This window comes from Paralichthys olivaceus, chromosome 6 (assembly GCF_024713975.1).
Source record: "Paralichthys olivaceus isolate ysfri-2021 chromosome 6, ASM2471397v2, whole genome shotgun sequence".
Classification (NCBI taxonomy): Eukaryota; Metazoa; Chordata; class Actinopteri; order Pleuronectiformes; family Paralichthyidae; genus Paralichthys; species Paralichthys olivaceus.
The window spans coordinates 5,289,073-5,314,418 of record NC_091098.1 but is presented as its reverse complement, the minus strand read 5'-3'; the positions used below and the strand labels follow the sequence as shown (position 1 = coordinate 5,314,418).

General features: G+C 41.8%; 4 protein-coding genes across 9 annotated transcripts; 3 read left to right on the top strand and 1 right to left on the bottom strand.

The window, feature by feature from the left end:
* Window positions 1–1,925: 1,925 nt before the first annotated feature.
* On the top strand, window positions 1,926–9,267 carry LOC109630739 (troponin C, skeletal muscle). Its single transcript, XM_069527238.1, has 6 exons — window positions 1,926–2,176; window positions 3,995–4,049; window positions 4,317–4,460; window positions 5,455–5,569; window positions 6,944–7,080; window positions 8,817–9,267. The coding sequence occupies exons 1-6, from the start codon at window positions 2,174–2,176 to the stop codon at window positions 8,846–8,848; spliced, it is 486 nt and encodes a 161-aa protein (XP_069383339.1). The 5' UTR covers window positions 1,926–2,173; the 3' UTR covers window positions 8,849–9,267.
* A 1,594-nt stretch (window positions 9,268–10,861) lies between these two features.
* On the top strand, window positions 10,862–14,075 carry tnnc2.2 (troponin C2, fast skeletal type, tandem duplicate 2). The gene is made up of 6 exons (XM_020089072.2): window positions 10,862–11,003; window positions 11,833–11,884; window positions 12,285–12,428; window positions 12,751–12,865; window positions 13,021–13,157; window positions 13,431–14,075. Exons 1-6 carry the CDS (start codon window positions 11,001–11,003, stop codon window positions 13,460–13,462), a joined length of 483 nt encoding a protein of 160 aa, XP_019944631.1. The 5' UTR covers window positions 10,862–11,000; the 3' UTR covers window positions 13,463–14,075.
* Window positions 14,076–14,985: 910 nt separating this feature from the next.
* taf13 (TATA-box binding protein associated factor 13) lies at window positions 14,986–16,166 on the bottom strand. 2 transcript variants are annotated; one of them, XM_020089074.2, is made up of 2 exons: window positions 15,548–16,166; window positions 14,986–15,476 (listed from the first exon to the last, which is right to left on the bottom strand). In XM_020089074.2, exon 2 carries the CDS (start codon window positions 15,473–15,475, stop codon window positions 15,101–15,103), a length of 375 nt encoding a protein of 124 aa, XP_019944633.1. In that variant the 5' UTR covers window position 15,476; window positions 15,548–16,166; the 3' UTR covers window positions 14,986–15,100. The 2 variants fall into 2 exon arrangements, with proteins under 2 accessions (XP_019944633.1, XP_019944632.1); XM_020089073.2 differs by having other exon boundaries at window positions 14,986–15,479; window positions 15,548–15,687.
* On the top strand, window positions 15,617–24,956 carry slc35c2 (solute carrier family 35 member C2). Of its 5 annotated transcripts, XM_069527236.1 has the most exons (12): window positions 15,665–15,754; window positions 16,612–16,785; window positions 17,137–17,343; window positions 18,085–18,235; window positions 18,610–18,673; window positions 18,798–18,870; window positions 20,081–20,249; window positions 21,011–21,094; window positions 22,273–22,448; window positions 23,213–23,342; window positions 23,557–23,605; window positions 23,742–24,956. In XM_069527236.1, exons 3-11 carry the CDS (start codon window positions 17,233–17,235, stop codon window positions 23,562–23,564), a joined length of 966 nt encoding a protein of 321 aa, XP_069383337.1. In that variant the 5' UTR covers window positions 15,665–15,754; window positions 16,612–16,785; window positions 17,137–17,232; the 3' UTR covers window positions 23,565–23,605; window positions 23,742–24,956. The 5 variants fall into 5 exon arrangements, with proteins under 5 accessions (XP_069383336.1, XP_069383333.1, XP_069383337.1 ...); XM_069527235.1 differs by lacking the exon at window positions 16,612–16,785 and having other exon boundaries at window positions 15,617–15,754; XM_069527233.1 differs by lacking the exon at window positions 23,557–23,605.
* Window positions 24,957–25,346: the final 390 nt, after the last annotated feature.

Below are 25,346 nucleotides of genomic sequence, written 5' to 3'. Positions count from 1 at the left end.
GTGCTCTCTGCTCTGCTCTGGCTGCATTTAAGCCCCAGCTCCACTCTCACTCATTGCCAGATTGTTCTCATGCTTGCACCAGACTCTCCAGCGTTTCTCTGCCTGATCTCCCGGTTTCGACCCTGCTTCTCCCCGACCATCCTGCCTGACCGAGCTCCTGGTAATCAACTCAGCCTTCCGTCCCTGACCAAGATCCTCGCCTGTCCCTTTCAGGATTCTGCCTGTCTGCTCCCGTGGCTATCCGGTGGTTACCTGATTCTGCTCTGCATAGAGAGTGTCACTCTCGTCTCCTCTGTGGCTTTAACAATAAAGTTTGTTACCAACGATACCCGCCTGTCTTTGTGCTGCTATTGGGTCCAAACCACACCCTTTACACTGATGCATCATTTATTATTATATTAATAACAGGTACTGTAGTTGGAACTATCTTTTGACTATCTGATTTATATAAATATAACCAGCTAGATTTGTATATAAGTTTGAATGATTTACTGAGCACAATTTTCAGACCCAAATTAAATTTACTTTGAAGAAAGCTTGTTAAACAGGAAGTGATTCTGTGAATGCAGTCCCCTGGTGTAGGACATAGACGAAGACACCTTTGACTCAGTCCGCAGACAGACAGCACTCTGCCCTGCCCCTGATGACCGCTACACATTTGCTGTTTTGTTAATATTTAGAGAGATTTATATATAATATCATTCTACTACACACTGGATGTTAAAAATGTCAGCTATTCAATCCATCACGTCTTTTTAAAAGTGGCTCCATTGTTTTCCTCTCTACCCCCGATAATGAGTAAAGGCTATTGAGAATTCTGATTTAGCACATAGAGTGCAGGATTGGATCTCAACTTAAGAAGCCTGAGTAATTATGAGCAACCATAGCTTTCGTTTCCATGGCAATGAAGGCACACGGCGTAAATAGATTTCCAGTGAGCGAGCTGATAGGCTGCAGAGCCTTACTGCTTAAAATTCCAGTGTACACCAAGATCAGCAAGGACTCCAAATGAGCACATGAGTTTCCATCAGCTGACTTGGTGGTGTGAAGTGTAAGGGAATCATTTCAATGGTGCATTTGAGATAATATTGCATTAATCAGACAAATCAAGCTCCTTTGAAATGATCAATGACCAAATGACATTCCCAGCCTCCGCTCTGATTTGTGTTTAGATGCCTGTGATATAATTACATTATATCGGGATTATTGGGAGCATTTAAGCATTTAAACTAAACACAATTTTACTGCCGCTAGCTTTGCTGCGGCCTCTTCAGTTTCATAACATGATAAGCAGTCATGACTTTTTCTATGGGAGCAGATACAGCAAGTGTTTCATTTTCCACAACATCCTGCATTGTGCACAGTACAACAGGGAGCTTGTCTATAAAACTCAATATTCTTTCTTTTTTCCAGCTGTTGCCTCTGCTGCCTTTGCCTGTTTTGCAGCCATTGAGATGGTTTTGTATGTTTACTTATTGTGGGAGTGAGAGACCAATAGCTGAAATGGTCAGTAGAGCTGTGTGAGATCACAGATCCATTTGTACACCTCTTAAGTTACAGATGTCATAAGTGCAAGGACACAGTCAGCAGCGGTGAAGACAGGAAGACGGGCAGATAGATGGGGTTAACAGACCCTGCGAAAGAGTCAGAGAATCCATGCATGCAGCGAGGTGTTAATCTGTGTGTGTTTGTGTGTGAGTGTGCGCGTGCGAGCATGTGTGTGCACGCGCAGGCGTTCATGAACTCTGGTTCTTCTACAGTATGTGACATCAAGTGTCCATCCGCACTGAGATGCCCAGTTGATCCTTTGCCAAAATAACCCCCAGCTGCCCAATGCCTGTGATGCCTGTTTTCTTTTTTTCACATGAATGTCACTGAGGTTGTCTGTTGTCTAAATATGGGGGATTGGAGAGTGTGCCACACAAGGGGATGTCCATCAGGACATTGTAAGAGGGCACAAATTAAAGTTGGTTTTGATTGGCCGGCTCCGGCCTGAGGAGGGGGGCTCTTGCCCAATCCTGATCATTTTCAGTAAATGTATAGAGGGGTAAGAGTGTACTAAGCGGAGAGGAGAGTAAAAAGCGACAGTGCTACCTGGACAGTGTGGAGCGGAGATCTTATTTCCCAGACTCTTGTTTCTACCAGTGTCTGTTGTTCAGCACAGCCAGCCACCATGGTAAGAGACCGACAACTGAGAGGGAGGTAAAAGGGGCCACGAGAAGAAGGACATTTAGTTTGCTCTGTGAAGATTTGCTTTAGTTTTCCATTGATGAGGATTGAAATCCATGCGACAGAGGATGGAGAATCTTCTGCTCCCCCTCAGTCATCCGGCAGGTTTTCGCCTGCAGCATGGCTGGATTTCACTGCAAGCGATGCTTTATCTCTTGGGATTCGTGTTCTGGGAGATTAATCTTCACATTTTGACGTCATTTTTTTTGTTTGTTTGTTTTTTATATGACAAAAAAACAAATGATCCTAACCTGCTGTTGGAAACCTCTGTCCACATGTCCAATGTCTGTAACCCCACTTTGTTCACAGCACAATATGATTTCGTTCTGCTTTTGTGTTTCCAACTATTAGTAACTAAGCTCAATATGATTGATATTTAGATCGGAGGGGGTGATACTAAAGATAGAACGCTCACAGCTGAGTAAAGTGAGAAGACATGCTGCCGTCTCTGAGTGTCCTAAGTTAGGACATTCACCTTGAGAAAAAATCCCTCTCAAATCCTCTCCCAAGTGTCACTTTAAAATTAGCTTTAAAGAATACTGATGGGTGAGATTGTGTGACTGTCCCCAGTCCGCACAATACGGTATTGATGAAGTTCTGTCAAGTAAACAGGGAATGAATGAAAATAACTTACTGTCCTACAGAACTACTGACAAAGAATGGTTTATATAACAATTAAAGGGGATCAGCACTCAATTGAAGGAACTGTTATTTTTGTCACACTTTGTATTACTCTGTAATGTTTCTAAGAAAACTGAAGAAGTACTTGGCACAAGACCCAATGAATACATATACATTGTCGAGAAGTATTCCTATTACATGTAAAGTATGATCTATGTGATGTTCATTAAGTCTGGATCAAATCCAGAAGCCAACAGGTTGAAGTCTAGATGGTTGGTCCATTCTTGAAAAGTAGAATTCAACCAAACCAGTATCAGTATGAAACCTCAACTGTTTAACTGGTGACCAGAAAGTCTTAAATGTGTAATGAGTGAGTTTTATATTGAGCTGCGTTCCCCTTTAAGAACCATTATTAGCCGGTGCAGACAGCTGGCGGGGATTAAACATGACTTCTTACCTGACCTATGACACTATTTCAAGTCCTTGGCAGTCACTTAGTCAACAATACCTCTGGCTTTAGTTTTCTCTTTTGGGAGGAAGGATCATACCAGTGTTTCAGTGCACTACAGCATGCAAAAACATACATGTTTTATTATGTATTACTGCATAGTATACTTTGTATAATGATTATTGAAAGCACACTGAAAGAATTTTATTTTTGTAAGTCTGCTACATTTCCACATCATTATACGTGTGGCCAGTAGTTATTGCTACATTATTCCATTAGAACTAGGTAGGTATTGCTACACTATTATATGGGTACTCAATAGTCATTGATACATTATTAGACAAGCACTAAGTACTCGTTTATAAAACGTTATTGCTACGTTATTACATCAGCACTCTGCATCATTACATGAGTACTCTGCATTCATTTCTACATTGTTCCATTAGCACTCATTATTACACAAGTGCTCATTTCAAATAGATCGTATAACATTAATATATTCATTATGCATTTCTATAATCTATTAACATCGAACATCTGTTAATACAAATACCTGTCAAAGTACTCAAAACTGCTGTGCAGCTGCAGGTGTACTGTTTATGGCTGATAAGTGAGATTAACTTATCTCTCTTTCCATGCCCCCTCTCGTCTTTCCATCACTGCCTTTCACACCTTTTTCCATTTCCTTGTCTTAAGCCCACTGACGCCCAAAGCGATGCCCGCTCCTTCCTGACGGAGGAAATGATTGCAGGTCAGTCGTTCTCTGTCCACTCTATTTCATGAATGAGTCAGAGTAATACCTGAGGGTCCTCTTCTGGTTGTCGTCAACCTTCAGATTTTTGTAAAGAATCATGATGAAGTCAGTGAGACTGAATATGCAGTTGAAAATGATATCAAGATATTCTGAGCTTCCCAAATGTAACATTTGAGGACAAGAAATCATTTTTATTCTCTGATTCTGTATTGCCAGTTAAAGCTGACACTTTCTGAGTTGGAACAATTTCTTTGTGCCTCTCAGAGTTCAAGGCTGCCTTCGACATGTTCGACACAGACGGTGGCGGTGACATCAGCACAAAGGAGTTGGGAACCGTGATGAGGATGCTGGGCCAGAACCCCTCAAGGGAGGAGCTGGACGCCATCATTGAGGAGGTGGATGAGGATGGTGAGGTCATTGTGTGATCTCACTAATCTAACTTAACGCAAAGACTCTAAGGATGATTAAAAGGATCACACAGCTCACTCATCTTTTAAAGCAGAGAAGAGGCCAATCTCTACTGAAAGCAATTTAGTGTTGGTCCCCAATGCACTGACATTTGGAAAATTGCATAAAATAATTTAATTCTTATCTGGATAAATATTTATCACAGAGTGGATCTGCATATGCACAGAAAAGGGTATTAAGCCAAACACAGTCCTTGTAAGCGATGACTAGATCCAATGTATATTTAACAGTACTTTCCAACACAAAGACATGCAGATTAGGGTTAGATCATTTGGAAACTCAAAATAGATGTGACTGTGTTGGCCCTGGTGTTACACCGAAGTCCAGGGAACACCTCTGGCCCAGAAACCCCGGCTGACACTGGTAAATGAGAGATAAGATCTTTTCCTTATTCAGGATTTAAATCTGTTCTCTCCTCTATTTCTGTATCGTGAACAAACCATTTAAAAAGTTTTAATATATTTTGGATTCCACATGATTTCAGCATAAATTATCTATGTGAGGTTTAACACTGGGTTATTTCTCTCTTTATTGAGCTTCTTCTCTTCTCATCATCAGTGGGGACTTGTAGAGGGAGATGAGAACTGATTCAAAATTCTAGTTCCATTATACTCATCATACAGCCAAAACAGCAGAGGAGTTGTGTTGTGAGTTTGTGTGGGATAAACCCTGTCTCTAAAGGGATGAGGTCAGATTAAAATGTGTTTTGTCTGCAGGCCAGTACAGTTGTAAACTTGTCATCCAAATTAAAAACACTTAGCTTTCAAAAGACCCCCATTCTTTTTCGTCTATTTATCATTTGGGAATGACTGAGAAAACTGCCTCTCTCCAAGAGGGCGGAATTAAAAAAATGTTTCGAGGTGGACCACATCATGTTGCCTCCTCCGTCTTCTGATGTCCCCCCTCCTCACTCATGTACCTCCCCTCTCCTCAGGCAGCGGCACCATTGACTTCGAGGAGTTCCTGGTCATGATGGTGCAACAATTAAAGGAGGACCAGGCTGGGAAGAGTGAAGAGGAGCTCTCTGAATGCTTCCGTATTTTTGACAAGTATGACATTTACTTAGCACTGTGGCTTCACTAAAGACTCAATAGATTAGAATAAATTACAATTACAAAAAGGGAACTTTTAATTAGCAAATATTCTTGTAATTGGAAATAATGTCATAAACCTAGTATATCTACACCAAAGGTATGTGTGGGCACAGTATCTAATAACTTTCTGTTGAACGTCTCTTTATTATTAACAAGCAAAGAAATAAATACATTCTACACAAAAAATCATCTGTATTTTAGAGCAAGAACAAGCCAGTCTGTCAAAAATGATTGAGCTACAGAAAAGACAAAAATGCTATGCCCGAATATATTTACTAAATTAATTTGATTTGTATTAATATCATAACAAACATTATCTCAAGGCACGTTTTATAGTAAGAGCGAGACCTTAAAAATGATAGAGGAACCCAACAGTTCCCACAATGAGCAAGCATCTTAACAATGTGTGGAGTATCATGTTACCAAATGACTGAACTGTCCAGGGTTTGACTTCTGGCTCTAGGGACATTGTTTTGTGTCATGCTTCCCTCCCTCTGCCCTTGTTCCATGTCTTTCTCACTGTCAACCATCAAATTACGTACGGAAGACTTGAAAGACAAGTGAGACTGCTTTTTCTTGTCTTTTTTTTTCTGTCATACTCATCATGGACACAAGAGGCTGAAGCAATTGTGTTTTTTCTTCCAAGATAATTTGAATGCAATCTAACACAAGGTACAAACACTGAACTGCCACAACATTCATTCATGCTGATTGATTTTCATGTCGTGGCGCTGTTGTGTAAAACTGTGGCCTGTTTTTAGAGCTGGGATTCATAGTGAGTATTTTGTAGGTTTGATTAATTTACATGACTTCATGGCCTTATTAAGTCAAAATTACACATGTCCTTAAAACGTTGTGACTGATCAGTGTATCCTCTGCATTATCAATATATATGTATATATAGTAGCAATCAAACAGAAATTGTATGACAGTGAAAGGAAAGGGAGCAGTTAACAAGAAAGAGTGAGAGAGAGAGACGGGGGGAGAGAGAGCGAGAGAGATGAACTTACATTTCCAGAAACATGAGACCTAATGTTGCTCCAAATCTACTGGATGTGCTTTTCTCATTACATAGTCACAACTGTTTCTTTCCACTAGAGAGCACTAACATTTATTATTCATAGTCATGATTCTTGATCAAATTGAATGGGTCTTGATAAAAAATTGTAGTTATGTTATAAAGTAGATTTATGTCTATATATGTGTAGATTTGACTTTTTAAACCTGAAATACTACATTGCATCTGCCTCGCAAATCTTATATTGTTTGACTCTACAGAACACACAGTGTTAGTAGTAGTTTTAATATTGCTTTTTTTTTTCTCCGCAGAAATGGAGATGGTTTCGTCGACCGGGAGGAGTTTGGAGAAATCCTCCATCTCACTGGAGAACCAGTCGCAGAGGAAGACATTGATGAGATGTTTGGAGAATCGGACACAAACAAGGACGGAAAGATTGATTTTGATGGTGAGAACAATCCACCTGTAGAGTTCAAGTGGATAATGCAGTGTGGTAATAGAGAGACAGGAAGCAGGAAGAAAAGACTGCAGTTGAGTTTCAGCTAATTAGCTTGTTCACAGCAGAGGAGGAGAAATCCTTTTTATATGAGGGATAATAGATGGATAGATAGATACATAGATAGATAGATGGATAGATAGATAGATAGATAGATAGATAGATAGATAGATGGATAGATGGATAGATAGATAGATAGATAGATAGATAGATAGATAGATAGATAGATAGATAGATAGATAGATAGATGGATAGATGGATAGATAGATAGATAGATAGATAGATGGATAGATAGATAGATAGATAGATAGATAGATAGATCCTTTACTTTTTACAGCTCTTCTTTTTGGTTTAAAGGTCCAGTGTGTAAGATTTAGGTGAAAGAGAACTATTGGCAGAAATGTAATGTAGAATAATCCTCATGATGTTTTCACTAGTTCGTTTCATCTAAATTGTATGAATTGTAGTTTTTTTCACCCTAGAAAAGACCCTTTATATTTAAATACTTTATATTTACATTGAGGGGACCCTCTTTACGGAGGCCGCCATTTTTTTACATTAGTCCAGACTGGACAAACTGAAGCTACCACAGGTTCTTTTTCATGTTTGGAAGGAGAGGGTGAGGTGAGGGGTGTTCAGCTGCAACATGCAACTTCACCACTAAATTCTACACACTGTACCTTTAAGTAAAGTGTTCATCAGTGAGTTTTATTGGTTGGCAAATGTTATGAGCTTTGAGAAGAACCAGGTTGTTTCCCCTTGTTTTGTACAGTCTTTATGCTAAAATTAGATTAGACTAAAAGATGCTTAGCTTAGTCAGATTACTCGCTCGCTCTCTTTTTTGAAGCGATTACCAAAGACAATTGGGTTTAGGCCTTCGCATCCCCATGATGTCGAGGTATGCGACCACTGAGAGTGAAAGTATTTAAAATATGATTTCCTGTGTCCAAGTCATTAAAGTTACATGAGTTTTGTGAAAATGTGATTTAATTTGGTCGAAAAAGAAGATAAGTTTGTTAAATAATAACAATAGGCTCCTTGCACTGGTTGGTGCTCACGCGTTAATAAATAACTTACAAATTTATAGCATTACCACTGCAGATCACAGCTTTCTACCTGTTAGCTTAGCATGGCATAAAGATTGATAACAGGGAGAAATGGCTAGCCTGGGTGTTTCTGTCCAAAAAGCTAAAAAATTAAAAAATTAAACTTAAAATCTTTTCTGACAAAGTCACTGCCTCTTCAGTCTGTCAGGCTGAGACATAGAACATAACCCAGTATTCATTCTTTACACTTACACAGCTCTTGTTTGGATTAGAAAAGACATGACTTTATGGCCTAATAAACATGGTCTTATAAATCTCAAAATGCCAATCTATTCCTTAACAAAAGTGAGGGAAACGTTTCAAGTACAATCTTGAATAGAGCAGACGAAGACATTTAAATAGTAATTTTAAAATGAATTGAAATAAGCAGACATGGAATGACTGGAATGAAGAACTATTCATCATTTCCAAATAATTTAAGCGTTACAATCACATGCAGGCCTTGATTTGACTGGACCTGACATTTTGTCCGCGCATTGAGCTTTTGAAAATACCAAATCGTTCATCTGTCAAATCAGTGTAATGTACTGCTGGTGGTGGGTTGATTGTTTAACTGTTGCCGTCCTCTCTCTGTGCCTCCAGAGTTTCTGAAAATGATGGAGAATGTTCAGTAATGAGACCAGCTCTACATTCCTTGGTGACCCTGCCTGGGAGCGAACATAAAGCACGCTGTCTGATGTAAATCTATTCAGAGCAAAAGCTGTATCACCCTGTATAATTATGAATGTGATTTGGAAGGATTCAAGTGAAACTCAAGTGCCTTTAATCCCTACCCCCTTCTCCTATGAGGCCCCAGGGTTTGGTGACGACATCTATAAATATCCCTTCAAACCATTTAAGACGAAGACACTTTCCCCCTGCCATCCTGCCATCTCCTTGCGCGGGCCACCCAGCTGTCTACTGGGCAGCTGCCGTTTCTCCAGAAATGCGACACCACCCAGGTTGCCACCCTCCCCTCCCCTCACTGTCCTCGACACTGATTCTCCCACCATTTTGTCCTGTGCTTTTTAAATAAATAAACTCTCTCCTTCAAGCTCATTGTTCACCAATTATTCTACCGTGCATGCCTGACACGCCTGATCTTGTCCGACTCCTGCCTGATTCATTCTTTTGTTCAACTCTCAGTGGGACTTGTAGATCCCTGCAGACTCACATGCGCATACATACACACAACTACATGAAAAGTGGTCATTTACACAGACACAGGAGCATGTTTGCTCTCTGCACCACCAGCAGCACCTTTACACAGAAACCCAAACACTGTTCCACTGCTCTTATCTCTGTTCCAGACCCAAACTATCCTCCATGCTGGACTTTGCAATAGCAGTGTTGGCATAGATAATACCTTGCACAAACTCCCCTGTCTCATTCAGCACTAGAAAACTGTCACATCTGCAGAAACTTTCAGTGATCTGGTTTCAACTGCATCACTTGCAACTCCCCCTAAGTCTGTCATATAGGTAACGCTCTGTTGCTGATCTTCACGCGGACGTCTCCCAGCACAGAAATCAGTGCCCCCTGTGGCCAGGCCCCGGTGTGAGAGGAGGTGAAGTCGGCCAGCATTAGAAGCTTGGGACAGGCAGTCAGACAGAGGTTATTCTCCCTTTGGAAAATGCAGGTCTCCCTCTTGAGTATATAGCCTGCAAGCCCCCCACCATCTCTCAAAAGCAACATCCCACCCCCTTTCTCCACAACAGCTCCTCTCTTCAGCATCCTCCCCTCCTATCCCGTCTCTCGGCAGGGGGCCCTCCTCCTGCAGGAACTGCCCACCATACAAGGAGCACCAGGTTGTGTTTCTCGGGCAAATCGGCTACGGGTGTGTATGGGATGTGTATGCCCCATGTCCCTGTTCCCTCTCTCAGCCCTAAAACCTGCATGCTATTCAGGGCACGGCTAAAAGGGTGGAGGCAGGCTGGTGGTGGTGTTGGGGGGGGGTTGGGTGAGTTTGAGGTCCAGCCCCCAGCATTTTTCTTTTGGTTTTGAGTTGCACACCCAGATTGAAATGCCATCATCACAAAACCTGTAACCCACTTTGAAATCTTTGGCTGCCCCCTTCTCACCCACTGTCTTATATTTACAAGGCCTAAATGGAAATCAACAGCCCCAATGAGCTGCACAGTCTGTAGATTAAGAGTTATTTCTTTCTGAATACTGGCTACATTTTAGTTCAATCATTTTAGGAGGTCACCACTGAAAGGTTTTATTGGGCAATTTCTTAATAATAGTAACCCAATGCATTCAGCCGTAATTCGTTTTTTAAAGCGTGTTGCTTTCCAGTATGGATATTTCACAGTATGACCACAGTTGTTTTCTCACGTCCGACCTCTTGTGGTCTCAGTTTTAACAAACCAAGTCAGAGAGAGCCTGAAATATCTTTTGCATATTTATAACATCCCCTTCAAAAAAGCTATGTTTTGCATCTTTGCTCTTTTGTGTACATTTCTGTATGGTGGCCTGTATAAACAAAGTGGAGCTAAAAGCTCCAGCTTTACCTCTTTTCCATTCTTAATCTTGCAACTTCAAGAAACAAGAGCTTTCCTCTCTAATGTGTGATTGGCCTGCCCTGGCCCCAGAACCCTAAAAGTTCAGGATACTAAATCTGGAGGCCTGTGAGAGGCAGGGGGCGGGACCTGGCTCCCCCGTTTAAAGTGTGTGTGAACCATCACTTGACGTCTAGTCTCTCTGTCGGGGTGCACACGGATTGACCACTCCTTTGGGCTTTTCTTTTATCCTTGGATATTTGGGGGGGAAAGCTAATCCACAAACATGGTAAGATCAGTCACTTGTGCAAATGGGATGAACTGTTTCAAGTTGAGGCCAAGCAGACATTAGTTATTAAACCATATTAATGAGCGATTGTGAAGTGGAAATTTAATGACTATTAGTGGAATATGAATGCTTAAAAATTTATATCCTGAGCATGTTTCCTTTTGTTACTGATGCTTAGATGTTAATCCTTTGGCCTCCCTTAAATTAGATCTATTTAAAATATGTCAAAATGTTGCATTCAGACACATTTTAGTTGCATTTAAATTGAATTGTTACTAACCAGCCTATTAGTTGTAGCCAGTTATCTTTTGCTAATTATTTTAATCCTTGTAGAGAGTTCAGAGTGGGTGCTGGGTGGGTGTCAGCTGCGGATTCTGCTTGGGCAACAAATTCCCAGGGATTGGATGTCTGCAGGCCATATACAGCAGAGTCTAATGTGTTGAGCCTGAAATAGCCGCGCTAATCTACAGCCGACACGAAAAACCTGTTGAGACACAGCGACGGAATCCTACATGACTGATTAATTGTTATGATGAGAAACTCTAATAATACAACTTCCTAATTAAAACAATATTTTAGATACATTCTCTGAAATGTATGAAACAATACAGTTTACAGTTTAAAACGTTGATTCAAATACAATACAATATTCGTTTGTTAATGAATCATGTGCGCATCCTTGATTTGATGGATTGATTTTTACGCACTCAAATGTCCGTGTGTATTGCGACAGTTTCTGTGACTCCGTGTGACTGGGTGTTAACTGGACTATATGAATGAAGCCTGTAGTGAATCATGATGTGACGCCGTGGCCCTTGTTTTCTTCCAGACTGACGCGCAACAAGAGGCCCGCTCCTACCTGAGCGAGGAAATGCTGGCTGGTGAGTAAAAGGCTTCAGTAACGCGTTACTTTGCACAGGAACGAGTAGTGAAACCGATTACTATCGACAAGCGGCCACAGCGGTCTACAATGGTATCTATTCCAGTTCCACATCCAATGAGTTTACTCTTTTTCACAATGAGCTCCATTAGAAAAGGGAGACAATATAAGACCGTCTGAGTAGAACAACAGCATGTTGGGGGTAAAAGGATGCTCATCACAGCAAGTTATAGACTTCGGTCATTCACACAGATGATTCCGTCTATTTTAGTTAAGTTTGTGGAGAAAACCAAGGGGTTATTTATGGGTAATCGTTATATAATCCCATTTCCTAATCTGCATTATTTCAGCGCCGCTTGTGTCTCTGTTTGAATTCGACCATGTCTCCTTGTCTCACCCAGAGTTCAAAGCCGCTTTCGACATGTTCGACACCGACGGTGGCGGTGATATCAGCACCAAGGAGTTGGGTACCGTGATGAGGATGCTGGGCCAGAACCCGACAAGAGAAGAGTTGGATGAGATCATCGAGGAGGTCGATGAGGATGGTAAGCAACGGGTGACAGTGTTTCTCTGATAGTCGAACTGTAAGCCTGGTGTGCGCAATGAGCATTTTTACGCACAAGACAGCAGCCAACAATACAAGGAACAGCATCATTAGAAACCAAGCTTCATTTACTTGGTTCTGTTTAAAATTACATCAGTAACCTAGAAAGATGCTTTGCTTAATGGGTTTCACTAAACTCAAGTGTTTTCCTTTTACTGTTGTTCGTGCGTAAAATGGTGCGCACAAAGACGTGGCGAGCAGGTGGCACATGGCACCGGGCTGGCCGTTGTTCACCTGTTATGTGGCTTCTTGTTTAACCTCAGGTAGCGGTACAATCGACTTCGAGGAGTTCTTGGTCATGATGGTGAGGCTGCTAAAGGAGGACCAGGCCGGCAAGAGCGAGGAAGAGTTGGCAGAGTGCTTCCGCGTGTTCGACAAGTACGGCCACACTGTTGCTGCACGCACACACGCACACGCACACACTAACTCGATTTAGCCACAGAATATCCATCCACAGATGACAGGATGTTATTTTCTTATCAGAGATGCCTGTTTATATTTACAACCAAACACATTTTGCTTGTTTTCTCCAGGAACGCCGACGGCTACATCGACAGAGAGGAGTTCGCCCTCATCATCCGCAGCACCGGCGAGCCCATCTCAGAGGAGGAGATTGATGAGCTGATGAAGGATGGAGACAAGAACGCTGACGGCATGCTGGACTTTGATGGTACGTACTGTATAGGCTACATGGTAGTGATGATGATTGTGTTGGTTTGATGTTAGAATAATTACTTTTTATGCTATTGATTATACTGAAGGACCTGGGGAGTGTTTGAAGCACTCCAAAGAATTTAAAGTACCTTAATATTGTAATTTCAGTTATCACAATTCTATTAAGCAAATATTTATATGCATGATTTTAAACTTCTGATTCTAGAGTTTAGCCTCTAACAACATCATGGTATTAATGAAATGTTCTGTCTTTTTTTTTCTTTTCCAGAATTCCTCAAGATGATGGAGAATGTGCAGTAAAACCAGAAAGACTCATGGACATTCCTCCTCCCCCCTGTCAACCCCCCACTCTTAATACACTCTACCCTACTGACCCCACTATACCACCACCCCACCCTTACACACATACTTACCCTCCTTTCCACCTGGTTCACTGCCTCTCTTCTCCATCCTCATTGACATCCTCAACAGACGGCTCGGGGCACCCAGCTGGGGTTGGGGGCGTCGCTGGCTGGGGTACACTCTACCCCGGCTTGTGTGTGAATGCAGACGGCCTATGGATGCTGCGCTGAAACTGTACTTGGTGACAGGACGGCAAGGCAACAAAGGGGGAAATTGTCCATACACACCCTTTGCAGTATACATGGCGTGTATACGTGTCATCAGCGACACCCTGCCCCACCACTCTCCCCACTCTGGTGGTAAAGCTCTAATCTAGATGTAGTCTAGATAGAACGGCAGCCTGTTACCTGCTGCTTAGACCAATTTATTCAACCACTTCACTGTACAAAGAAGTAATTTGCTTGAACAGAATAAATTAACTAACACATGCTCACTTGTAGTTGGTCTTACATATATATGGTCAGTGTAAAAAATATTTTGAGGAATATCAATAAAATCTGTTTGTTTCTTCTTTTTGTCCATTTCAGTTTGAACCACAGTTTTGTCTTTATCAGCTGCTCCTGTGACAAACCTCCAGACTCAACAGTCATGATTGTGATCAGAGCTGTTCATGTGTTGAGGCCCCACAGATGGGAATGGGATTACTTTTATCATCTGGGAAGGGGGGGAGGGAGGTCAAACCAACAGCCCTATAGAAACTCAGAGTGCTTGTGCCACAAAGCTCTGTTAAGGAGTGGACTATGTGAGGGTGTGATTCACTGCCATCCCTATCACGCAGGAGGCAAGTATCTACCTGGCCACTGAGATGACAGCATTGAACCCATCGTATTACAGATACTGAAATTAAATGTAGGGGCATCCATTTTTCAGATCAAGAATTCCTAATGATGCAACTGTGTCATTGAATGTTCAGCAGACCACTTACTTTCACATGGAATAATTTAAATTTCATCGATACTGCCCCTGAGAAGAATTTACTCTTTGAAATGTCAGAAATTCATAGAAAAAGCATCTAATTCTGTCCAACACTCCAAATCATCCTGAATTTCACTTCACAAGAAATTGTAAATTGCCACACTAAAGCTACAACTGAAGACCTTACTCAGGGTATACACCGTCAGGCTGTTGGGTACCTTTGTATGTCGATGTCGCAAAATGCTGTGAAATCTCCAGTCGGACGTTATAATGTGATTAATACGCATACATGTCTACATATTGGTCACAATACTCCACACGTCTTAATATGATTATTGCTTATTCCGAGTTTCATGTTGTTCAGGTAATCAGAAAATGCTGTTTACATGGGAGTGTCTTACTCAAATTACTGACTGGGTTAACATCACAATATTGGTGTCCATGTAAACATTCCTAATGTTCAGATATATTCTGCTCGATTGATCAAATTAAACTGAACAACTGGCTTTATTAAAACAATATAACGATTACTTTATTTGAAATCACTCCCCGACAGCAGTCCAAACACATGTAAACAAACTAAACAGCCACATTGTGTGAATGAAGTGTCCCGGGGAGAGTTTACGAGCCGTAGTTGGCTTCATCGAAAGCTTTCCGGGCTCTCTTCAGCTCCTCGTTCATGGTCAGCAGGTCTTTGACTCTGGCGAACTTCCTCGGGTCCTTGCGAATCAGGAACACGATATCCTCCACCTGGACGCGGCCCTGGCGCCCGATGGACATGGCCTTGTGGGTCATTTCCGTGATGAAGTCGATCACCAGGTCCTCCAGGATGTCCACGGACTCCGTGTACGGGTTCTGATCGTCCCCGAAGCCGTACATCATGCACCGCAGCTCCTTGGAGAAGAGCCGTTTCCTCTTCCCGTGGCCGACGTCCACCCCGCCGGTGCCGTCGTCCAACTCCTCGTCGAAGCCGGCCTCGTCTTCCTCATCCGCCATTCTGCTGGAAAACAACACGGGTTAACGTCACAGTCCCGCAGTTCTGATGTGCGGTTAAAGAAGAAGCGCTACCTTTCCTCTCAGCCTGCAGGACAACACACCGTATTTACTTCCGCCTCTTGTTTGTTGACTGCGGAAGAGGTTCTCGGAGAAAAGGATCAAACTAATAAATACTGCCCCTAGTGGTTATTTTTGCTCCCTTCCCCACAAGTCGTGATTGTTGCGTCTCAAAGTTTGCACATGCAGCTCCGCCGCAGCGACTCGTCCCCATGACTGACGGTGAGTTGTTCTATCATCACATTATATCTTCTACTGCTTCGGTCTCGTTCGCATCCACCCGAGGGCAAAGTGAATGCTAAAATCTGACATTGAAATAACCGCTTCTGTCTGGATCACCGCCTTGCGCCATTGTTTATTGACTGTGTGGTTATTTCTCATATGCCGCTCTTAGCCCTGGGGCTTCAGGAGATGTTAGCCTGAAGCTAACGCTCAGGAAGCTTTTACACTGGCATCATTCTGCCACGTTTCAAAGTGTGCTGACCAACCCGAAGTTTAGCGCGGGACTTGCTGGCCACGCTCACCGGGGTTTGCGGGAATAACCCTGGGAGATGTGCTGAACACTGTGGGGGGAAGTTGCCCCGGGTGTGTGACGAGGCTGCGTCCTGTCAGAGCAGCCGGGTGACGCGTCATTAGACTGGATGTAAACATTAGCTCTAGTAGGAAGTAGGGCTAGTAGGAACACAGTGAAGAGTATAGCCCTGGGCTCATTTCAGCTCCGGGTTAACAGTGTGTGTGTGTAAATGGGCTAAACTATCCCAGCCCTGGGCTAAGGATATAGAATATGAATCCGATTTAGATTGTGGGTTTGTGGATTGTCTCAGTGAAAGGCTCCAGCAGTGTGAACGGAGGCAAAAGTCAAACATTTTGGAAAACCGTATTCATTCCTGGTTGGTTCTGTTGACGCCGAATTAAAGGGCGATTCCTGCCAATTCTGTCAAGGTCTGAAGTGTGTGTGCATGTGACTTGTAGCTAACACGTGGACACTGCGAGTATTAATAAGAGGGTTGGTCTATGTGGGTGTCGCCATACGCTCATGACACCCCTCAGGGGCGATCGCGCTGTGTACTCTGTCACAGGTTGCAGAGAGCCAGCGAGGAGGGTTAAAGATCAACGCTGAGCTACATGTTGGCTGATTCACTGATCCCACCTTCACAATGCTGGCCTACACAGCAGGCGGATGAATGGGCTAAAAGAGTAGTTAGCGCAGATAACGAGCAGTCAGACATCCGTGCTGTCAAACACAACATCAGGTGAGTGCAACCACTGTGTCAAGCTTCTGCTGGGTTCAGTCGCTGATATTGGAAGATGCTGTTTGATCAATAGCTGTGAACTAGCTCATGTTGGTTGAATGTGGTCGACATAAGGTTGGTAGCAGCTCAACAGTTAGCTGACGTGGTTTAGCAGCTAGCTCCCTGTGGTTATCAAACTTAATGTGTCTGTTAAGATAATGCTGCACTGGGATTATTTACTGCTCATAAAACCACGTGCCTGCTCACTGTAAAACAGCCGAATTTATTTTATTTCTCTCTCTCTCCCCCATCGTCCCCCTTCTCCTCCTCCTCCTCCACACGGGGGCTCTCCCTCTCTCCTGGGTCTGTCAGACATGGGTGACAACAGAGATGGATGCAGAGTCAGTTAGGAGATGACCTCCCTTCAGTAGCTGTCTGTGGTAGACAGCTGATCCTGGCAGCCCCTACATGGCGTGCCCTGTCCAGTTCCTCTGTCGGGGGCTTCGCAACGTTGGATTAGTTCTCCTCTACTATATCTTCTCTATCGGCATCACCTTCTATAACAAATGGCTGATGAAGGTAAGTGAAGGAGTTCATACAGCACAGCTGGCTTCCTTAAAATAACTGTTCCTCTTCACAGGACATATCGGCTTTTGCTTTTTCAGTTTTTCATTCACCCATTGAAACGCATTCATACAGTGTGTGCAGCACATTCATAAAGCTGCTCTTATTCAAAGATTCAAAGATTTTTATTGTCAAATGCACAGGAGTTCCCCTGTGCAATGAAATTCTCATGCTGTCCTTTCAGGAATACCAGCCGACAAAAATTTACATCAAAGATACAAAAATTAACATCAAATACAATGACATGTACTGACTCTGGATAATCTCTGGGCATATTTGGGGGGGAGCTGTAAAAGCACAACGCAGATGTCTGATTGAGAGGCTCTGGAGAATATCTGAATGAGCCCATGTGAGAACACAGCAGGAGATCCTCCGCAGGATTCACCGTAAACAAGTTGTCGTGTTGATGACGTTTCCAACACGTGCAGACGCAAAACTGAAAAACAAAAGAAGAATGTAAATATCTCAGGATAAAAAAGGTGCTATCTGCGTAAACACACCGATGAAATGTCAAGGGAGTGATAAGGAACGATGCCAGTGTCCATGTGCTGTGAACTCATCTGAGCAGAGAACCTCCCGCTGCGTTGTGCATGAGTGAAAGGTAAACTGTGGATGTGTCTCCCATACCCAGTGTCTCCCATACCCAGGCCATCCCTCTCTAAAATAACCCTTTCTGTTTTTCTCTCCCCCTCTCAGGGTTTCCACTACCCCCTCTTCATGACGTTGGTCCACCTCACCATCATCTTCTGCCTGTCGTCTCTGACGAGAAGGGCCATGCAGTGCTGGACAGGGAAATCCCGTGTTGTTCTGAGCTGGTCAGATTACCTCATAAAAGTAGCGCCCACTGGTGAGATTTTAGTTTGAGCCCTTGAACGTTTTCCCTCTGTGCTGGGAAGACAGTCCAAAGTATTCAGACAACAGAGAAATACAGATTAATGACAGTCAGATCTTAATCATGTCTGACTAAGCAGACTGAGTGAAGACATTTGACGAAAGTCCACAGCAACAGAAATATTACATCATCCCTGTGAGAATAAAAGATTTAATCTAACTAATAAAGCGATTCATCATAAATCATAAACCAGCAGATTTGTTTTGTGTATTGAAGCTATTCTTTTATTTACTACAAAGCATCTCTTTTCACCCTTGTGCTTGTAATTCATAATTTTTAGTTACAAAGACAGTATGTTTTCTAAAAGTTCTCCATTCTGTCTCCACCAGCCTTGGCCACAGCACTGGATATTGGACTTTCCAACTGGAGCTTACTCTTTATCACCATAAGCTTGTAAGTTTGAACATTATGCTTTTTAAATAGAAGATATGACTTGATGTATGAACTTTAGCTTTTTAGTGTTATATTCAACCCATTATTGGATTGTGACATCCCACTTGTTTCATATAATTTTCAGATACACCATGACCAAGTCCACGGCAGTACTCTTTATCCTCTTTTTCTCCCTGGTGTTTAAACTAGAGGAGCCGGTGAGTGAGAATTATTTGTCGTCAACCTCAAACACTTGTGGAAATCATGTGATGTGCAAAAACTAAGAGTTGTGTAATTGTGTCTTCTCGAGTTACGCTCTGCTTCCTGAATTTAGTCAAACAACAAAAAAGAACAGAAGGTTTGGCAACTCTGAGGAGGAGTGCTAAGGAGGATGGAATTTTTAAAATAGGGATTAATATGCATGCTCATACTTTTGTTGATCACAAATTATGTATTCTATCCTGACCCCTCCTGTATTCTTCCTCTGGATATTGAAATAAGTCGTACCAAAAATTCACTCACTTTCACTACAAACTGAGCACTGATAGAAAGTGCACTTGGAGATATTATGAAACATGATTCTTGATTCCAGAATAAAATTGGAAAGGATATATCAAACTACTAGCCTTTGCCTGCAGATGAACTGGGGTTTTTAATCTTCAGAATCAGTTTTGATAACAAGGAAATGAGTGCATGTTGTAATCAGTGTTCGGACTTTGAGACAGAGAAAACTGCTCCTGCTAAGAAGGAGAAACCACACAATCTTGCAAAAAGTGGTTGTAATTTCTGCAAACTGGAAGAGCTGGTAATGGAATAATGCAAAGATATCGATGCTTCAAAGATGTTTCGCTCTGTCAGCTCACACAGCTGTCAGTCACTCTGCTAACTGGATTTGAAGGACCAGAGGAGTTGAAGTTTTTCTTGACAAAAATCTTCCTCTCACTTATTTTGACTTTACTTACTTCACATCTTAAAGGTACAGTGTGTAGAATTTTGTGATATCTAGTTTTGAAGTTGCATGTTGCAGCTGAACACCCCTCACCTCACCCTCTCCTTCCAAACATGAAAAGGAACGTGTGGTAGCTTCAGTTGTCATAAAAACTCAAAAGGTGTTTAGTTTGTCTAGTCTGGACTAATGTAAAAAACATGGCGGCCTCCGTAGAGAGGACCTCCTCCATGTAAATATAAAGTATTTAAATATAAAGGGTCTTTCCTGGGGTAAAGAAAACTACAATTCATACAATTTAGATGAAAACATCATGAGGATTATACATTTCTGCCAATAGATCCCTTTCACCTAAATCTGGACCTTTAATTCTCAAAGTGCAGAAGGAAAAAAAATTGTCATTTCATATTTGTTCCTTATACCTGACCCTGATACCCTCCCTTACTCTCTCTCTGTCTCTCTTTTGTGTCCCTTTCAATCAGAACCCATTCCTGGTCCTGGTGGTCCTGCTGATCTCCTGCGGTCTGTTTATGTTTACATACGAGTCGACCCAGTTCAACCTGGAGGGATTCGTCATGGTGCTGCTGGCGTCCTTCATAGGGGGGATCCGCTGGACCCTCACCCAGGTCCTGATGCAGAAAGCAGAGCTGGGTCGGTGTTGATTCGCTGTCAGATTGAAAATGATTAATTTCAGTTGAGTGGAACCCTGATTGAATTGAGTTAAGTAAAAAGGTGTTTGGAGCCACTACTTGTGAAGAGAGGCAGCTTTAAATGCAAATGGAAAGCTAGATTGGCACTCAGTAGAGCGTGCACCTATGGTCCCCTTAAATTCAATCAAGCTTCACCAAATTGCACACAGTGATAGAAATCAGTCCCAGAAATATGTCAGATTTCTTTCATCAAGATCCGTGAATTATTCCCTCAACACGTGTCAATCTTGTAATCTTGAAATTCATTAAATCAATTCCTGGATCAGCCCCATTCTGGATCCGCACCAAAATATAATGGGTTCGGCCCTGACCCATACCACATCCTTCCAGTTTTTAAATAATATGTCTTGTAGTTTTTGCATTATCTTGCTTTCAAACAAACAAACCCACAAACAAGCAGAGAGGGGTGGAGGTAATATAAATCTAACTACGACTCTGTCAGTGAATAATCATTGTGCAGTTTGCCTCACAGTCTTCTCACTTTAAATCAATTGAATAAGTGTCATTTGAAACCTTTGAAAGAAGCGCTGCAGAATACTAATAGAAAATACACCCCAAGCAAAGCAGTACATTCAACACTGCTCAGTACATCTACATTTGTTATTCACGATTTACCATAGCCATGAGATGCTGATGTTGGCTGCTCTAAACCTGTTTATCCTCCTCTTTAACATGAATTTTTCATATTGTCCCTTCCTTCAGGCCTTCAGAACCCGATAGACGCCATGTACCACCTACAACCTCTCATGTTCCTTGGCCTCTTTCCCCTCTTCCTGTTTAATGAAGGTGAGATTCGGTCTCAAGTTGTGCTGTGTCATAGTCACTCTGCAGTAAAGCGTGAGGATGCAGCAAAATAACCTCTACAGGGCTAATTACACAATTTGAGTTGTTTTCAAAAACGGATGTTATAGAGATTCCTGTGGGAGATTCCATGTTTCCCCTGTATCTTTAGGTAAAGTCACTCTTTGATCAGTCTGGTACCTCCAATGATAATGAAATAACAGTGTATATAATGATTATACAAATAATGAAGAATGCTGATTTGCATCTTTCCCACATGGAGAACTTTACCTTCTCTGTGTTTATTCCTCCATGCTGGCAACAGGCATAATGTTTGCGGGTCGTCCATCCATTCGTCCAATTCTTGTGAACATGACATCTCAAGAACGACTTAAAGGTCCAGTGTGTAAGACTAAGGTGAAAGGGAACTATTGGCAGAAATGTAATGTGGAATAATCCTCCTGATGTTTTCACTAGTTCGTTTCATCTAAATGTATAAATTGTAGTTTTTTTTACCCCAGAAAAGGCCCTTTATATTTAAATACTGTATATTTACATGGAGGGGGTCCTCTCTACGGAGGCCGCCATGTTTCTTTACATAAGTGCAGACTGGACAAACTAAACACCTTTTGAGTTTTTTTGACAGAAGCCGAGCACAGGTTCTCCTTCACATTTACAAGGGTAGGGTAAAGTGAGGGGTATTGAGCACTGAGGCACTGAGGCACTGAGGCAGACCCATAGTTTTACTGTGCCTTCAGTGCCACACATTCTTACATTTCTTCACTCCTGCTTTTCAGCTTGAATAGTCAGTGTAACATGTAGCTGCAGATAAAATATTTTCTCATTAGCTGCATTTGTTTTTCACCCTAATAAACCAGTCATAATGTGCATAATGTGGTTTTTGGTTGTTATGAGAGTGAGCAAACACCGCTCCCTGACTGTGTGAATATGATTATGAGACATTCCAGCTGCTTGACAACGCCTGCCAGAGATCTAACACTGGCTTTTTCATTGCTCTGCCTCCCAAATCAACAGGTAAACCTCTGCAGGCTCAAGCAGCACTCGCAGTGACATTTACAGCACAGCACATGTACAGAGAACTGGCCTTGAAAAACATGAGATATGAATTGATGTCTTATAAATGATGCCTTTGTGTTGATTCTCTCCTCTTTGTCTCTCTCCAGGACTCAGCCTCAGTACCTCAGAAAAGTTGTTCCGGGTGACGGAGCTTTCCCCTCTCCTATACTCACTCTTCACGCTGAGTATCGGCGGCTCGCTGGCCTTTGGTTTAGGCTTCTCAGAGTTCCTGCTCGTCTCCCGAACCTCCAGCCTCACTCTCTCAATATCAGGGATCTTTAAGGTGCTTTACAGTTCAATATAGCCCAATGAACCCAACTAACACTTACTAACATCTGGGTTTTGTCGGCAATCGGAATGGATACAGTCTGCATTCACTCCCAGATCAAATGACTGTGACGTAGACACAGGTTGTAATCGTCTCCGGCTATAATTGGCACTGATGGAAACGTGACGCCCGGGTGAATATGTTTATTTGGCAAGAAAGTGACGTGAGGGAGAGGAGCCAATTGCCTTTTATGGTCTTTTACCCTCATTTAAAAAACCCATGTGCACTCGGTAATTTTGGTGTAAAAGAGGTATATGTGGGAGAACCATGTTTCCTTTTGGTGCTTATTTGGAAATCTGTCTGCCTTTTTTTTTAGCTCCACAACTTTGTTGGCTTTAGAATACTTAAAAGTTTAGTGTGTAAGATTTATTGGCAGAAATTGAATATGAAATAATCCTAGAGAGGTTTTCACTTGTGTGTTTCATCTAAAGTGTACGAATTGTTTCTTTACCCTAGAATGAGCTCTTTATATTTAAATACTTTATATTAACATCAGGAGCGGGTCCTCTATACGGGGGCCACGTTTTTTTTTAACAGTAGCCCAAACTGGACAAACTAAACAGCTTTGACTTTTTTTTTTGACATTCATTTTTCATCAGTCCAACAACTTGTAGTTTTTTGCCGTGTAATGAGCAGTACACTGCGGCGTTGTTGGACTTGTTCTGGCGTCTCTAACACATAACTCTTTCTGTCGCCCTCTGTTGTCTGTTTTCCTGCAGGAGGTGTGTACTCTGCTTTTGGCAGCAGCTCTGATGGGAGACAAAATGAGTTCGCTTAATTGGCTGGGATTCACTGTGTGCCTGTGTGGCATTTCATTGCATGTGGGACTCAAGACATACTATTCAAAAAGTAAGTGTTGGTTTTAATTTTCTTCCTAAGAGAGAGTTTGATCAGTTTCAGCAACAACATATTGAGAATCAATTAAATATAAAAAAATCCACTCCAGACATATTTAATGATGTGTCAAATATACTTTGAATTAAAAATCAAAAAATCCATTCCTTCACTGTGAAATCCAATCATTGAACATTTTATCATAATATGTAACTTGCATTTTTATCAGAACCATGACTGACAAACAATGAGCACAGTGAACCTTCCCTCCTCAGTAGGTAAATGAGAAAGCAGCTTGCAGCGTTAATGCTCTGTGAAGCTCAAACATTTACGCTCATGTAATGATAATCATGCAAAATTTTGAGTGGAAGTAGAAGCGATGACGATCTCAACCATGTGGTATTTTTCCATCAGATAAGGTCCCAACGTTAAGGCAGCTTAACAGTCGAAGCCCAGAGCTTGAGTTGCCGTTACTGCAGCAAAACAGAGACAATGCAGAGGATTCAGTCGCTGATGGATACAGCGACGAAGACGAGGAACAAGAAATCACTCTGCACTGACATAGGATACGAGCCAATGAAGTCCTGACTGCCATCATACCACACACTGCTCTACAGCTCTCTCATAACACACCAAATCCAAAACAGCCTCTCCCGCTCTTTACTCCGACTGATCGTGTCTTCGGGCAGCAGTCAGCTGTACGTTACTTGTGGATTTTGAACTTGACACAAGTTATGATGTTCTGCCTTGGGGGGGCCTCTGAAATGTAGCTAATACATGCAAGTGTCAAAGTATGATGTATGGGGGAGGAGAGCTTTAAAGCTTTAAATGTTACTTTGACACCTTGAATTGTAGAGGGTAATTTTTCTTTGCTATAGACTTGTCACACTGTGGGAATATCTTCTGACGTTTGGTTGAGGAACAATCAACATGAATTTAAAGAGCTCTGGTATCACAGTGATAAGGAGTAGGAGCAGTGAATCTAAATCTGCAGGTTGTTTTCTTGACTAATTCACTTATTCTTAAGTCTAAAAGAAAAAAAATGCCCATCACAACTTAACCTAAAGCCTTAAGGTTCATCTTGAAACTCACACATTTGAGAAGCTTTTGAAGAAAGTAGGGAATCTTTTGCGTATTTCTTTGAAAAGCAGCTCAAATGTTTAATTGGTTATCTAAAAGTCAGATTAACTATCCATTGATTGACTAATTTGATTTATCAAGACCACTCAAAGTGTTCTTAGATTAGATGTTACGTCTGGTGGCATGAAGTCCCTTTCAACACAAAGCCATGGTGTGTGTCCCAACACGGGTACATGTGACAAAATGTAGAATTTTTAAAACAGTATCTAACAGAACTCCCAAAAAGTGTTGTGGGATGTAATGGATCTGAGGAGATTGTACCATCATGTGCCTTGTAAATGTCTTCAAAGAGGTATTTTTAAAATCCGTCATGATTTAAATCTGTGGTTATGTCGCCTTCAGTTTTAAGCCATTTTAGTATTTTAATGTTTTTTTCTGTTTTGATTTTCTGTAGAAATGCAGCATTGTTGCAATGATGTGTAAAAAGAAGTTGAAATAATATTTTTTAATTCCAGAATAAATGTGTGACGTGAAACACACTTTAAAATATCATTTTCTCCTTCTTCCTTCCTCCATCTTCTTGCCTTCCTGTTCATTCATTTAATCAGATGTACCCATGGTGCCACGCTCACGATAACTATCATTGAGGAAACTGAACCTGTACACACTTGGTCACCTGTTAGACATGTAGGAGGCACAGGTCTCTGGTAAATACAGATGAATCTCAAAAATTACAATATCGTTTTTTAATCTAATGGAAAAAATGAAACTAGATTCATTACACAAAGTGAGACATAAGACTTTGATGAGACAGATGAGTTGACTGGCCAATGAAGCACAGTCTATAATATATTAAAGTTTAACTTTTAATTCAATAGAGAACTTTTCTACGATATTCAGATATTTTGATATGCACCGATAGACGGAGAAGCTATAGAA

What these genes read in the sequence shown, in the direction of transcription:
- LOC109630739 (XM_069527238.1), top strand. An exon ending in GACGGAGGAAATGATTGCAG is followed by an intron (nt 4,050 to 4,316) that starts GTCAGTCGTTCT and finishes TGTGCCTCTCAG; the next exon opens with AGTTCAAGGCTGCCTTCGAC. An exon ending in CGGAAAGATTGATTTTGATG is followed by an intron (nt 7,081 to 8,816) that starts GTGAGAACAATC and finishes CTGTGCCTCCAG; the next exon opens with AGTTTCTGAAAATGATGGAG.
- tnnc2.2 (XM_020089072.2), top strand. An exon ending in GAGCGAGGAAATGCTGGCTG is followed by an intron (nt 11,885 to 12,284) that starts GTGAGTAAAAGG and finishes TGTCTCACCCAG; the next exon opens with AGTTCAAAGCCGCTTTCGAC. An exon ending in TGCTTCCGCGTGTTCGACAA is followed by an intron (nt 12,866 to 13,020) that starts GTACGGCCACAC and finishes TGTTTTCTCCAG; the next exon opens with GAACGCCGACGGCTACATCG.
- taf13 (XM_020089074.2), bottom strand. Translation starts at nt 15,475, where the DNA reads ATGGCGGATGAGGAAGACGAGGCCGGCTTCGACGAGGAGTTGGACGAC.
- slc35c2 (XM_069527232.1), top strand. Translation starts at nt 17,233, where the DNA reads ATGGCGTGCCCTGTCCAGTTCCTCTGTCGGGGGCTTCGCAACGTTGGA. An exon ending in TGTTTAAACTAGAGGAGCCG is followed by an intron (nt 18,871 to 20,080) that starts GTGAGTGAGAAT and finishes CCTTTCAATCAG; the next exon opens with AACCCATTCCTGGTCCTGGT. An exon ending in GATGCAGAAAGCAGAGCTGG is followed by an intron (nt 20,250 to 21,010) that starts GTCGGTGTTGAT and finishes CCCTTCCTTCAG; the next exon opens with GCCTTCAGAACCCGATAGAC.